Source organism: Carassius carassius, chromosome 25 (assembly GCF_963082965.1).
Source record: "Carassius carassius chromosome 25, fCarCar2.1, whole genome shotgun sequence".
Lineage (NCBI taxonomy): Eukaryota > Metazoa > Chordata > Actinopteri > Cypriniformes > Cyprinidae > Carassius > Carassius carassius.
In genome coordinates, this window is record NC_081779.1 from 6,263,557 (window position 1) to 6,276,995 (window position 13,439).

The 13,439-nt window shown below is 35.8% G+C and overlaps 1 protein-coding gene across 4 annotated transcripts in view; it reads left to right on the forward strand.

Moving 5' to 3' along the window:
* The first annotated feature begins 1,453 nt into the window (after positions 1-1,453).
* Positions 1,454-13,439, forward strand: part of LOC132103995 (MAP7 domain-containing protein 1-like) — a 34,722-nt gene continuing 22,736 nt past the window's right edge. For 2 of the 4 annotated variants that reach the window (XM_059509126.1, XM_059509127.1), the window contains exon 1: positions 1,454-1,802. In XM_059509126.1, the coding sequence (XP_059365109.1) occupies positions 1,736-1,802 (67 nt within the window). In that variant the 5' untranslated portion in view covers positions 1,454-1,735. The remainder of the gene's footprint in view (positions 1,803-13,439) is intronic. The other 2 variants (XM_059509128.1, XM_059509130.1) reach the window with 1 other exon arrangement.

Sequence of the window (13,439 nt, forward strand, 5' to 3'; positions counted from 1 at the left end):
GTGGAAATATTTCCACATAGTGACGTAGAGATGTGGGGGTGTGTTAGAAAGAGCCGTTTTAGGAGGCCATGACAAGTCTTAACTTTGATAAAGAATATCTCTTTGGATTTGAGACTTTAGTCTTTGCAACTTTACAGATCTTCCTTATGCACCAAGAGCTTGTAACACTCCAAAGTGAAAGGAAAAATTGAAATCGCATCATATGACCCCTTTAAATAAGACGAGACCCACATTAGTTTACACATGACCCAATCCAGTTCGAACTATACTGACATTTCCAGCAGTCTCAGATTGGTGTGGTCACAGTAATACGGGTCTGAGGGACTTTGATTGGCACTGTATTCAATTCAATTCAAGTTTATTTGTATAGCAATTTCACGATACAAATCGTTGCAAAGCAGCTTTGCAGAAAATTAAGTTTCTACAATATATTTAGTAGTAGCTTGTCAGTGGTGAATATCTCAAATTGATGTACATATGGCAGAAATGTACAGTAAAATTCAGTTAATGAATCAATTATTATTATTATTATAAGACTTGGGCATGGTTAATTTTAATACATCTTAATGGGGAGAACTGTACTGTTTTTGAACTTTTTGTCTGAAATCAGTGTTATTTTTTCATTGAGATGTTATTCTAGTTTTTTTTTTTTCATTTTCATTTTTTTTCAGTTAGTTAATTGTTTGAGTTTTTGTCATTTTTATTAGTTATTGTTTTGTTTTATATCGATACAGTTTTTGTAAATTTTTATTTCAGTTTTAGCTTTAGTTATTTTAGTACATCAAGTTAAACTAAAGGTTTCTTTTAGATTTTTGTTTTATTTTATTTCATGTTTAGCTTATTTCAAGTAAAGCTATTTATTTTTACAGCTTATTTTTATTTAACTATAATAACCTGCAATAGATTTGTTTAAAATTATTACAAAGTTTTATACACACACACACACACAATAATATATATATACACACACAATAATAATAATGTTCTACGTAATACTACATTAAAAATATGAAACATTTTTAAGAAACAAATGTAACACTTTTTTTTCTTTTTGTTTAATCACCTGTGGAATAAAATATATTGCGTTTGCAGGTGCACCAGGTCATAGTGTAAATCAGATGACTGATAAAATGTGGGATACACCACCTTAGTTTTGCAGTGGGACACAGTAAAGGACGTGTACCCTTGTGCCTCCATCCTGATTCCGCAGATCCAGCTTTTAGAAACCGAGAGAGGGAGCCATTCTGCAAAAACCTACATATCTACCTTTTCCTTTACAGCACATGTGAAGACGCCAGTATTTTCATAAATGTGTTTAAAGTAAAATAGATATATAAAATTTAAATAGTGTGTAACCACGAATAACCTTTTCAAATGTCTAAACTGCGTGTCAGTGTCCCCCCTCCAGAAGAATGGTATGCTCCAGTGGATAGGCAGAGACCGTCCCGCATCCAGCGGCACTAGTATTCGGCGAACGGCTGCTGTGTGGTGGGCAGGGCCCCGGACCTGGGCCCCCCTCTTTTTCTATCTTTAGTTTTCACAGCTGAGATCACACATTTCAGTGGGAATAGCGAATTTAATCTACCATCGATCGTATTGCTCTTTTAATTGAGCTCAACTGTTCGTTATTGACCAGATTTAAAGGGCCACTGCATTCGGGTGTGTTCATAACTGGGAGTTCCTCTTTTTCACGCGTCTCTTTTGGAGCCTGTAAAGGAATGACAGACCGCAAACCATGAACAAAATGGAGAACAAGGCTCTAGAGAGCAGCTTTGAAGAAAAACTGACGCTGTCAGACAAAAGTAAGTACAACGGAAATAAAACAAATAGGCTACTACAAAATATCCATGAAACCCGAATAAACGCAGAATATAACGTGGTCAAAGGACGCAGAATATAACGTTAATAGCCTACCATGTGCGCATATTTTAAGTCCTGTATCATAGTGTTTATATTCTGTATGAAACTATTATTATGTTAAAGCTTGTTTATTTGGGTTTCTGTGCCACCTGTCGTTAAGAAAACAACAAAAGTAGCGGTCCCATATATGTTCGTGACCTGGATAACGGGCTTTTCGCACTTCAGTGAGCAAAATTCAGTGGCGTTTAATGTCAGCACTCTTTTATGATTCGGACATTATATTCGCTGTTATGGCTTGATCGTTATATTTCCACGAGAAAAGCATCAGTGAGTTTATATATTAAGAGGTTTCACAGCCCTGCTAATGTCTTAATTGCCCGCTAACAGTCCTTATTCACCACCAAATGAAAGCCCACAGGTTTTTCGTTGTTGCATCGTGATTAATCCTCCTATCACCTTGATATGATACAAAACTCAATGTGATCCTGCAATTAGAAACTACCAAAGAAAGACACAATTCTTAATCAGTGTTTCGATATCTTTTGACAATAAAAAAGAATATTTAAATATCCTTAAAACAAGATTTATTTACTTGTGATGCTAAATTTTAAGCAGTTTGCCAATGTGGTAAAAATAAATGATTATATATTGATTATCTAGTCATATATTTTAATATCTGATATATTTAATAATATATAGGTCTAGGCTATAGGACAAAGATACTGATTCCCAACTTGCATAGCTTTGGAGTAATTTCTGTGTAAAGTGGCAATGCCACATAAAACCCAGGCTAAATTGTTCTGACCTGCCTCAACAGTATTAAAAGGTACAATTGCTGCATAAATGCATTTATGCCACATCTGAGCAAAATAAAACAGACACCTAGCCTAAATGCCACTTTAGAAATGTTTATGTCCCACCCTTGTAGTGCAAATTTGATGTTGATTTATTAATATTGCATGGGATCATATTTGAAAAGGATTCTGCAGTATGGGCTTGAAACCTAGAGGTTGCAGGTTCAAATCCCATAAGGCATAATTCATGATCAACAGCTATTGTGTCCTTGAGCAAGGAATTTAACCTCAGGCTAGTTATAATGCAATGTAAGCTGTTTTGAATGAAAGTGTCTTTTGAAATCGGATGCAACGCCATAGGTTTTACTAGAGTCCATAAATTACCTTTAACGGCCAGGTCAGACGCTGCCTCCAGATGTGCAGTTGCAGGTATAGCAATGTCAATAGATTGGTGTGAGTTATACTAAGGAAACAGCTAGTCGTTGTCTCACAAAATCTTAGTTTGTGAACATTCCTGTCTCTTGGTATTTGTATTTATACAACACAGCTTCTCGTCCAGGCCCTTGTCATTTCTAGGTTGGACTATTGCAATGCTCTTCTGGCTGGATGTCCAACATGTCCAACTGAAAATTCATCTCTTCCATGAGATTCTAACTGCCTCCAATAATGAATAAAATACTTTGCCTTCACTTTTTCTCTTATTATCCTCCTGTCCAAGGTTTTTACTATTTTGAATTATGTCTGAAAGCTTGTATAATGACTATTTCATGTTTTTATTGCCATCTTAAAAGACCTCGTCCCACATTTTTTTTGTGTCAGTTATTCATGTCCTGTGAATGTGAAGCTGATCTCAGATCAGTGGCAGCTGTATGGCTCACACCTTGGGCCATTTGAGTCATGGACACCAGTGTGTCATTATTATTAGCTCTGATGGAAGCCTTCTGTAGCCTGAGGGCCAGAGAACCAGAGAGAGACAGGCAGAGAATCCTCTGTACAGCAACATTGATTGCTGTGTGGTGAGCGTTGTGGGCACAGGACCAAGATTCTCCAAGACTGAACTTGTTCAAAGGGACACTGTTTCGCCATCACAGATGAGACTATACAAAGACTTTGTCAGGTTTTCTCTCACACACACTGCAAGACATTTTCTGTACGCTACACATATAGATTCTGCTTGATAACAGAGCACTTAATTTTACACTATTTTAATTTGCTTTCTAGTGTCAGTAAGAACCTAGAAGGTTTTAGAGCCTTTTGCCATACGAAAACCTTTAGGTCATAAAATGTTTTTGTTGTTGTTGTTATTGTTTTTTTGCTAATATTGCGGCTATAATGTCATATACTGATTCTTTTGCAGTTTTTCATTCTTGCATTTTTCAATTTCAGTATGGTGACTCGCTTCAAATCAGCAGAATTTGCAGTTACAAATGTTTATCCACATATAATTTTGCAAGGCATGCGCATACATAAAATCTTATAAATCTCCACAAACCCTGTACAGCCAAAACGTTTTTTAAAAAAAAAGGGTACTTTGCTAAACCTAAAGTGGTGCAGAGGACCATTAAAGAAACTTAATGTTTGAAAACCAGGCTTAGATGAGAAAAAGTTTATTTCCTGTGGGAGTTATTTATTGTTCAAGCCGAAGGCTCTTGTCTGTGTTAGTAATGTGTGACGTGGATATTCTCATTCTCAGACACTCAGAGCCAATGACGAAATATTTCCTGCCTTTTTTTCCAAGAGGTCTTGGAGGATTGGAAATTTCGATATCTGGCCAATGTGGCCAGCTCAGCAGACTGCGTGGGATTATTGCGACAGGTTCTAACTAAGAATTTCATTATAATATTACCCAACAGACTGCTATAACAAAATAAACATGCTTTTAAGCATTCTCCTGCAAAACTAACATCCTACAAAGCTTCCAGAGGTGATTTGAACTGTATGCTAGTTATCTAAATCTGCAAATCATACAAATGTTGCAATAAACCAACATGGTTTTATGCCATAATAAATATAGATCCAAGAAATCCCATTTTCACTTCTGTTTTCAGTGGAAAATTTGAGTAGTTTATGGCATATGACCACATTTGTATGATTTTGTGGTTCAAACATGATGGTAGATGGTGTTGGCCATGAGTAATCGTGACTGTTTTCACCATAATGTCATTATATACAAGTAGACCAAGTAATGAGAGAGGATGACTTCTATTTTTGGTGGTATGTTTGGCAAGAGCTGTGTGTCATAACCGTGTGGGAAGACGGAAAAGGAAAGGGAGGAGGAAGGAAGCAGGAGCAAGGATCTCATTTAGATGTTTCCAGAAGCCTGAATCTGAAAAAAAAAGAGAACTAGAGAGCGCTATAAAAATCTGTCTGCTTGGATTTTAGTGATATATGAGTAAATATATGTTTTTAATATGATTTATTTGCTGAATTAATCACAGAAAAAAAAAACAAGTGGCAATAGACAGATCTTAACATGGAAAAACTCCATAATTTGGTAGTTCTTTCCACTCCAAGCTTTGTTTACCCTAAAGCTCTAAATTATGGCGTGAAATGAGGTTTTAGATCCCAGAGGCATTTCTTTTTAAACTGACTATGTGCATCTTGAAACTAGAGAGTGATCATCTTAATTTGCAGTTCTGCTTCCATAATAAGGTGTGGCGTCTGCAGGGCCGTGAAGTCAGGATCCAGTTTTTGTTGGCAAAGCTGTTTTGTCGCGGCAGCTGAATGTAAACAAAGTGAGAATTTGCGTGATTAGATCACGTCTTCACTGTTGCACAATGACTTTGTCTTGGCAGCAGGAAAGCAGTGGAAATCAGTCTCCGTCTTATGTAAGCGAGGTGTGTTAATTCCTTTTGAGTCCAAACATGAGAAAACAGGATCCCCCCAAGGACAGAATATTTCAAATTAAACTGAATGAATATGTCTTTACCAACATACAGACAAAAGCCAGGTTATGCTTAAAAGTGATTTTATCAAGTGAAGAAGTTATGTTTGGCGAGACAAAATGCCTAAAAGAAACCATATTTATTTTTAACAACTTTTATTATTATTATTATTGTTGTTGTTATTTTTATTAAATTATTTTATTAATTTTATTGTTTTAATTTTATATATATATCTAAGTAACACCCATAAATGTTTAGACTGAGTGACATATGTGGCTGCAAAAAAGTATTTGCGCAAAGATAAAAAATGCTCCTGAAAATCAAATCAAATAGGTTTATTTCTGCCCCTGGTTTGTATACGTTGAAAACAGTGTGTGTTAGTTGTCAGATGCTGTTGTTTAGTGTATGTTAAGGCTGTTAGTATGAACTTTGTGTGGTGCACATATGAAGTCTCAATTGGTTCCCCAGCAGCTGTAGCCTTCAGTATGGTTTTGACGAGAGACGTGTGTGTCAGAAAGAGAAAACAGTCATTGGCATGTGCTTGTGTGTGTGTTCACACACTCATCCATTGCCTGTCCCGTTGTCACAGGACCAACCTGCTAATATTAGCGCCACAGCTATTACACTCATCTAGAAACAGCATTGCCACACACCTTAGACTGTTTCAGCAGCCGTAATATACAAAAAACAGATGCAGTAAAATTGCTTAGAGAAACATCTATAAGGACATAGTGCAGAAAGAGAGTGTTTGCAGCATGTGTTGTGATCTCAGAAGGTGTCACATGCCTCATATTTTCTTGGATTCTTTCCCTGATGTTCTCACATCTGCTTCTGTTGACCTTCAGAGTAAATCATCTGTCGCTGTAGCCCACAGGAAGCCACATTAATACTTTCCCCCAAGTGTGTCTGAATAGACCAGTAGGTATTTATAGACGCGGTCATATGATGAGAGTAATATTAGATGCTCTTCACAGAACGCTGCATGGTCGTTGGTTTATATGTTTTGAACGTCGAGTCATGTTGGCTTTGCTAGGTTGTGTCATTTCCACTTTCATCTAGGCTTAGTCAAGGACACAGGTTGACCGTCCTCCATAAAATGACCTCAGTATCAAGTGGCTCTTAATGGAAGGAGTGTGCAATTATAGAGCATTTCCTCCTAAACATGCAGCGCTTATCTCTGTTTGGCTGCATCTAGACAATGACTTTTTATTTGACCGATATGCAACTCTAAAAGCAGCTTATTGCAATGTGCGCCTGGAGTAATTTGATGTTTCTGAAGCGCTTGGCTTCAGAAGGTGATCTGAAAGTCTTAAAGATCAAAACCCTGTGGTTCAAGGATCTAACCATTAGGGCATTAAATTCACATTTTTTATGGTTTTCATTATTTTTAAGACTTCTCACAGTTGTTTTATACTGCAATATGTCAAAAAACCTTTACCCTTGATACTTCTGCAGGATCAGCTGTAATGGGCAGGCAGCATAAGTTTGCTCTGTTTTACATATTTATATCTGTCCTCTTATGCTTCAGTGTACACAGAGACGGCTAGACGTGACACAGACAAACCTAGATACCCTCTGCTATTCCCTTGTTGTGCTTTTTCATGTTTTGAGGAAATTGTGCATCAAGTAATTTCATTCAGATCACCTATTTTATTAGAATGATTTCTGAAGAATCATGTGACACTGAAGACTGGGGTAATAATGCTGAAAATTCAACATTGCCACGGATAGTTTTCAGTTCATTTAGTTTAGGCTTTATTGTTATTGTTGTGGCCTGCTTAAGCAACCACAATTCAGGCCAAGAGATTGAGCTGAGAGCACTGCACTCTTATTGCTAGCAGAAAGCATGATTAAATTAGCCAGAATATTCTAGGGAAATTTGTTGAGCATTCAGTGGAATTCTGTAGATGCGGATTCTGTGTGGACCTGGATATAAAGGATATTATGTGTACAATAGTTCACCCAAAAATGAAACCCTCAGGACATTTGAGATGTAAATGAGTTTATTTCTTCATCGAAACAGATTTGGAGAAATTTTGCATTCCATCACTTGCTCACCAGTGGATCCTCTTCAGTGAATGGGTGCCGTCAGAATGAGAGTCTGAACAGCTGATAAAAACATCACAATAATCCACAAGTAATTCACGCAACTTCAGTCCATCATTTAAAAGTTTGTGAAACAAAAAGCTGTGTGTCCATAATCCATAAAAACAATTCCTCTAGTAAAATCCTCTGAACATTGTCCTCTCACATCAAAATCCTCTTCTGGCCCATTTTTGGTTGACCTCTGCATATTTCTCTCCTGATTCAGATGAGTAACTTTTTCAGTGGAGAAAGCAATATTATGGATAAAGGACTTATTACGGTGTTTCACTTAACAAGATTTTAATTGATGGACTGGAGCCGTGTGGATTACATATGGATTATTATTTGGTTTTTATCATTCTGATGGCACCCATACTTTTCAGTCCACTTTTGTATTATGTTGCACTTTATAAGATTAAAAAAGCACACATGAGTCATGCACATAGCCTTCCTGTAGCTCATACAGCGGGACACGGCGCTAGCAAAGACAATGTAAGCTACTTTGGATTAAAGCATCTGCCAAATTGATACATTTAAATGTAAAAGGAAGCAGTATATTAAGAAATGTGCATTAAGAAAGTAAAAACATTTTATTTTATTTCACGTTGACAGTTCATGGCTGTGCTGCTGAAGGCATGTGGATGGAGAGATAGATGTAGGTCACTCACTGCACATGTAAACAAAGTCGCTGAAGGGTTTATTGGTGCTAAATGATCAATCTCAATAATCACACACCAAACAAACATGAAGCATCTCAGTAGGAGACTAATTACAGCATGATGTAATATAGCGCTTACAGGCATAGCTTTGGTTTAAAACGATTGCCGTTGTTGTGTTTGTTGTGTCTGCACTCGGGGCAACCATTTAGGCTGTGTGGTTGTTGGACTGGGAATCTTTTTTTTTTTTTTGTGCTATGAGCTGTCTAATGAAGAACCACGTTTAGCCATTAAGTCAGTCTTGCCCTACTATCTCTCAGCCGTATATATCAAGATATGAGCTGTTTCTGACGGTTTCTGTCCGTGCAAATGTCTGACTTCATTGAGTGGAAGAGATCCAGAGTGTTCTTAAAATATTAATGGTGTTTGGCCGATTCCAGCACTCCTCTGAAGTACTGTGTGTGTCAATGCAGATGTGTGTAACCCAGTTTATCCGGCATATTGATCTGCGAGACAGATTGTTGCCACTCCATCGGATACTTCTGAAGAATCCCAAGAGAAATATGCAATTCCATTGCTCTTAATTGTTCTGTTTTGTATTTTTAGTCCTGTGAATATACTTGATTTGGATTTAAACATATCTTAAGGGTTGAGTTTAGTCTCATCACATTACAAAGGCTGATACATATGCTCAGTATTAGACATGTAGAAACAGGTGTTATGATTTAGGTAACAGTGATTTACTGCATAGTTTGTTATTTAAAAGTAGACGGTTGTTTTTTTTTAATCAGGGCTACTGAAATGCTGAGATCTTAAGATTGACAGGAACAACTTACAATATTTCAGTATTTTTGTTAAAACATCAGATATACACAGTTAATGTTGTTTATTACTACCCCGTCATACGTATAACTGCGTCATTCTCAGGAAACAATGCTTGTGGCTGTAATTTTCAGGAAAGTTATTCGTTAAGTAATCATCAAAATGTACCATTATATTCGTACTATTCTGTTTCATTACTCAAGCTTATAATTTGAATGTATAATTCAATAATAGTATCATGTTGTGCTTTGTTGTAGTTGAAACGTTTGTAACATTATAAATGTCTTTATTGTCACTTCACTTCTATGCATCCTTGATAAATAAACATATTTTATTTTTAAATTAATTAAACAGTGGTGAAGGTCATAATAAACGACTAATAATAAACTTAACTAGAAAAAATGTTGACATCACAGATCACACCACATTAATCACAATCAATATTGCTTGCTGTTTATGCCAAGAAAAACAAATATATTTATATAAAACGAATCAATAGTCTTTTCATGCAAAGTTGAAGTGCTTAAGCATGTTTGAACCAGTCAGAAAAGATTTCTAATTATGTAACTGCCCCAAATATGATGCCAGAAATGTCAAACCATTATTTTCAATGTAGAATCTGAATTTAGATCAAATTAGTTGAGGTGGTACAGTAGATGCAAATTATCTGATGTTCAGATAAAAAGCGAGAGATTTTGCATTCGCAAATTGTTAAATCTGTCAAAAACTGTGATTCATTTCAGAATGGTCTTAATTATAGCAGCAGCAAGTCATTGGAACACAAATGACACAGTTTCTTGTGAATGAGTTGACTGTCTGCAGGACACTTACAATAAAATAATTAGCGATGGGTATTTGTGGCATTTTCAATTGTAAACAGTAGGAGATCTGCATTCTGTTGGTCTCTCTGAGTCTCTCAGTCTCCTTGTTTAGCTCCGCTGCTGCTCTCTGTCCGTCATGTGTCTGTGTGTGCAGATCTCAGGCGCCCTGTGCCATGTTATGCTCTGTTGCCATCCACACAAACAGTAGAGACACATGCCGCACATGCCTGAGGTCCGACTGACCCAGATCCACTGAGCCTTGTGCTCTTCCCTCCGCTGTCGACACACACAGACCTGTTATGGACGTGCCACTGACCCACTTCACACCATTGTGTCTGTAAATCCCTTCACCGAGCACATATGCTAATGCAAAAACCACACATTACAGCTGTATATTTAAATCACATCAGGGTTTTCAAAGGAAGATCTTGTTAATATGCCCGTCCTTTCATCTAGATAGGAGTGTGATTAAACAGAGCAAACAGAAATGTCTCCACTTTGTGCTTGATTTCAGTATGAATTCAACTATTTTTCATAAATTTAAGTTGTGAGTTTTGTAGCCCTATAATTTAGGTTATCCCTATCAAATTAGTTGTCTAATTTGTGTAAGGATTCATTCTTCAATGCAGGGTTATTATCATTAACTAAAACCATTAAATACACTTTTGTTAATTGACATAACATTCAAAAAAATGTAAAATGAGATGAAAAACTTTAACTGAACTAAAAAAAAGAAAAAGGTTTTGCTTTGCAAATAAATTAAAATAAACTGATGTAAAATCACTAAAATTGCTATCTGGAAATAAATTAAAACTTAAACGCAAATAAAAATTTAATTAGGCCTATATACATATTTGAAGATTTTGGTTCCAAAATGCACTAAATGCGATACACTATATCACTTATGAATGCAATATAGCATAGCTTGTCAGTGTTAGTGTTTTTATTAATGCCATTTATGTTTTTGTTAATACAGCACTAATATAGCACTGATCAACTGAATGAATGTAACATGGCAAAGATGAATGCACTTTCGGAAGCTTAATGTAAGATAAATGTCATTTTGGGATTTCTGTGCTCTAATGTGATATTGTTCGTGTTTTTGTTCATGATGAAATTTTCTTTATTGCTGTAATTAAATTATAGCATTAACAAGATGGCCTGTTGAATTCATGTTGGAAGCGATGGTTGATGAATGTATTTTGCCTGTTTATAAGTTTAGTACTGACCAAGTTCAGAGGATGTCATATGTGGATCAACTTACTATGTTGTGTATTTTCATCAGTTTCAATATGAAAAATAACTTTCATATTGATTCAAAGGATTTAAAATGAAAGAAAAGTACCATGGATTTATTGCATTTGGGGAAAAAGAGTATACAATTTTATAATAAATCTTTGAAAATCAAAAAAAAATTGGAATATTATAATTGTTAAAATTGTAATGAAATTATTACCGTTGTAATATAATATTGATGTTATATTTCTTTAAACTATGCTACATTTGTCATTTGTTTATTAGTTTTTTATATTACTGTTTTTATATTACAAATTTTTGTTTTAATTTTTATTAATTTTAAGTTTTTATTTATTTATTTAATTTCAGCTTAATTAATAATTATTTTTTTATTATTTTAGTTTTAATTAGAGATGATAACCATGTCACCAAATATATAGTGATATATTACTATTAAGGTCAGTTTTTATTTAGTTAATAATTTAGTTAGTTGTTGCTAGAAAAAGCATTATTTCTAATTTTCGTTTAGGTTTTTCATCTAATATTTAGATTTTATCTAATTTCAGCTTTATTTCATTATTATTTTATAGTTTTAGTTTTTGCATAGCAACACCCTATCTTATATATTCATGTTTATTTTTTTATTTTTTTTATTCAATCTTTAAGAGTTTAATCTCCTTTTATGGCTGATGAGGGATTGTGGGGTCTATTTTTACTGGCAGCTAGAAACTCGATCCAGCTGCAATGGACCTGACAGATCCGTGTCTGTGTGTTCACGTGAACTTTTCTACTCAAACCCAAGTGTCTGCATGTTTAGCTGACTGCGGTCAGATGTGCTGAAGCTGCGATGTCCTCTGCTGTGGCTACAGAGCTGCCTGCATGAACCAAATCATCAGGATGAAGATTCCTCCTGGCCTTTTCTCTGAAACAGCACAAAACCTGTCAGGAAGATCTTTCTCTCTGTTTTTTTTTTTCTTTACCCGAAATGCCAGACCTTTCTTCTCTGTACTGAGGTTTTCCCTCAGTGTCTCAGATGATCTGCCTGGACATGCCCTAAACCCTTTTTATGCTTTCGTCTCGGGTTTTACTGCTGTTTTTATCTCTTTGTCCCTCTGCCCAAACATTGCCTCATCCCTGGATCACATGCAATGTTTTTCTTTCTCTTTCAAGCTCACAAAACTTTGGTATGACCTCATTTTCCCCTCGTAGTGCATCTTTGGAGGTTTTGTTGATGGGTAATAAAGACAGTTTCAGCCATTATAATTAGTACAATTACTCTTATTAAAGCACAGTTCATCTGGCATTGCAACCTCTGGTGGTGCATTGATTCATTTTCAACTATTCAACAATCTGTCATCAGTTTTTCTTTACATGATATTATAAATCACAGTCAAACCCCATCTCAGAATGATGATTGATAATGTGAATGATAATCATTCTATTTTACAGTATAGCTTTAAAATTACAATACTGATATTTACAGCTTATTTTCTTCATTTTCAAACCACAGGGAGCCCAGTTCTATTATTTATTTAATCTTGCAGCCCTAACTAACATCAAAATAACCTCAAGTCCCCCATGTGACCCACTTTTAGTGTATTTTACAAACATATGGAAGTTCATTTCTATAATTCTGTTAGCAGGTCTAAATGCAGTTGATGCATCATTGGAAATCATAATTACAGAGTTTGCACTTGTTTTCATGTGGAAGATTTGACGTTTGAACTTTTGACTTCGGCAGTCAGTGGGCGCCATTAAAGATTTCCTGATACATTAAATCTCCGTCCTAAAGTTGGTGCATTTTTCTGATAACAAATCAGTTTCTGCTTATGGTATCTTACGTCTAACATGCTTTATGTTCCAGCCTAATTGCCTCTGTGAAGAACTAATTAATTCCATCTCCAAATTAGAGTAATTTAGCATCGGATCGGTGTGAGCGTTCTAAGCAGAGGAAAAATGGCACACTTCTGTGTCTTTCACAGGACAGATGGCATTTCTTTGTTAATGCAGACAGTTTATCGTATTGGTCTAAGCAGTGAGACATTGGCCTGCTGCTAACCTTTACAGAGCGAACATGGGAACTTGACTCCCTCTAAAAAGAACTCAGAATTGAATTGCTAACAGTGAACTTTATTTACTGCCACTTGGGTTTCTCTGAGTTGTTTACAGTAGCAAATCTCAGCGATTGTCTCTTTGCAGTTTTAAACAGCAGTAGCGTCAGAAGGCAGTCAAGCATTTTGTTTTTCTGTCATGAGGTCGGTCCTAAGAAGACGACAGCTG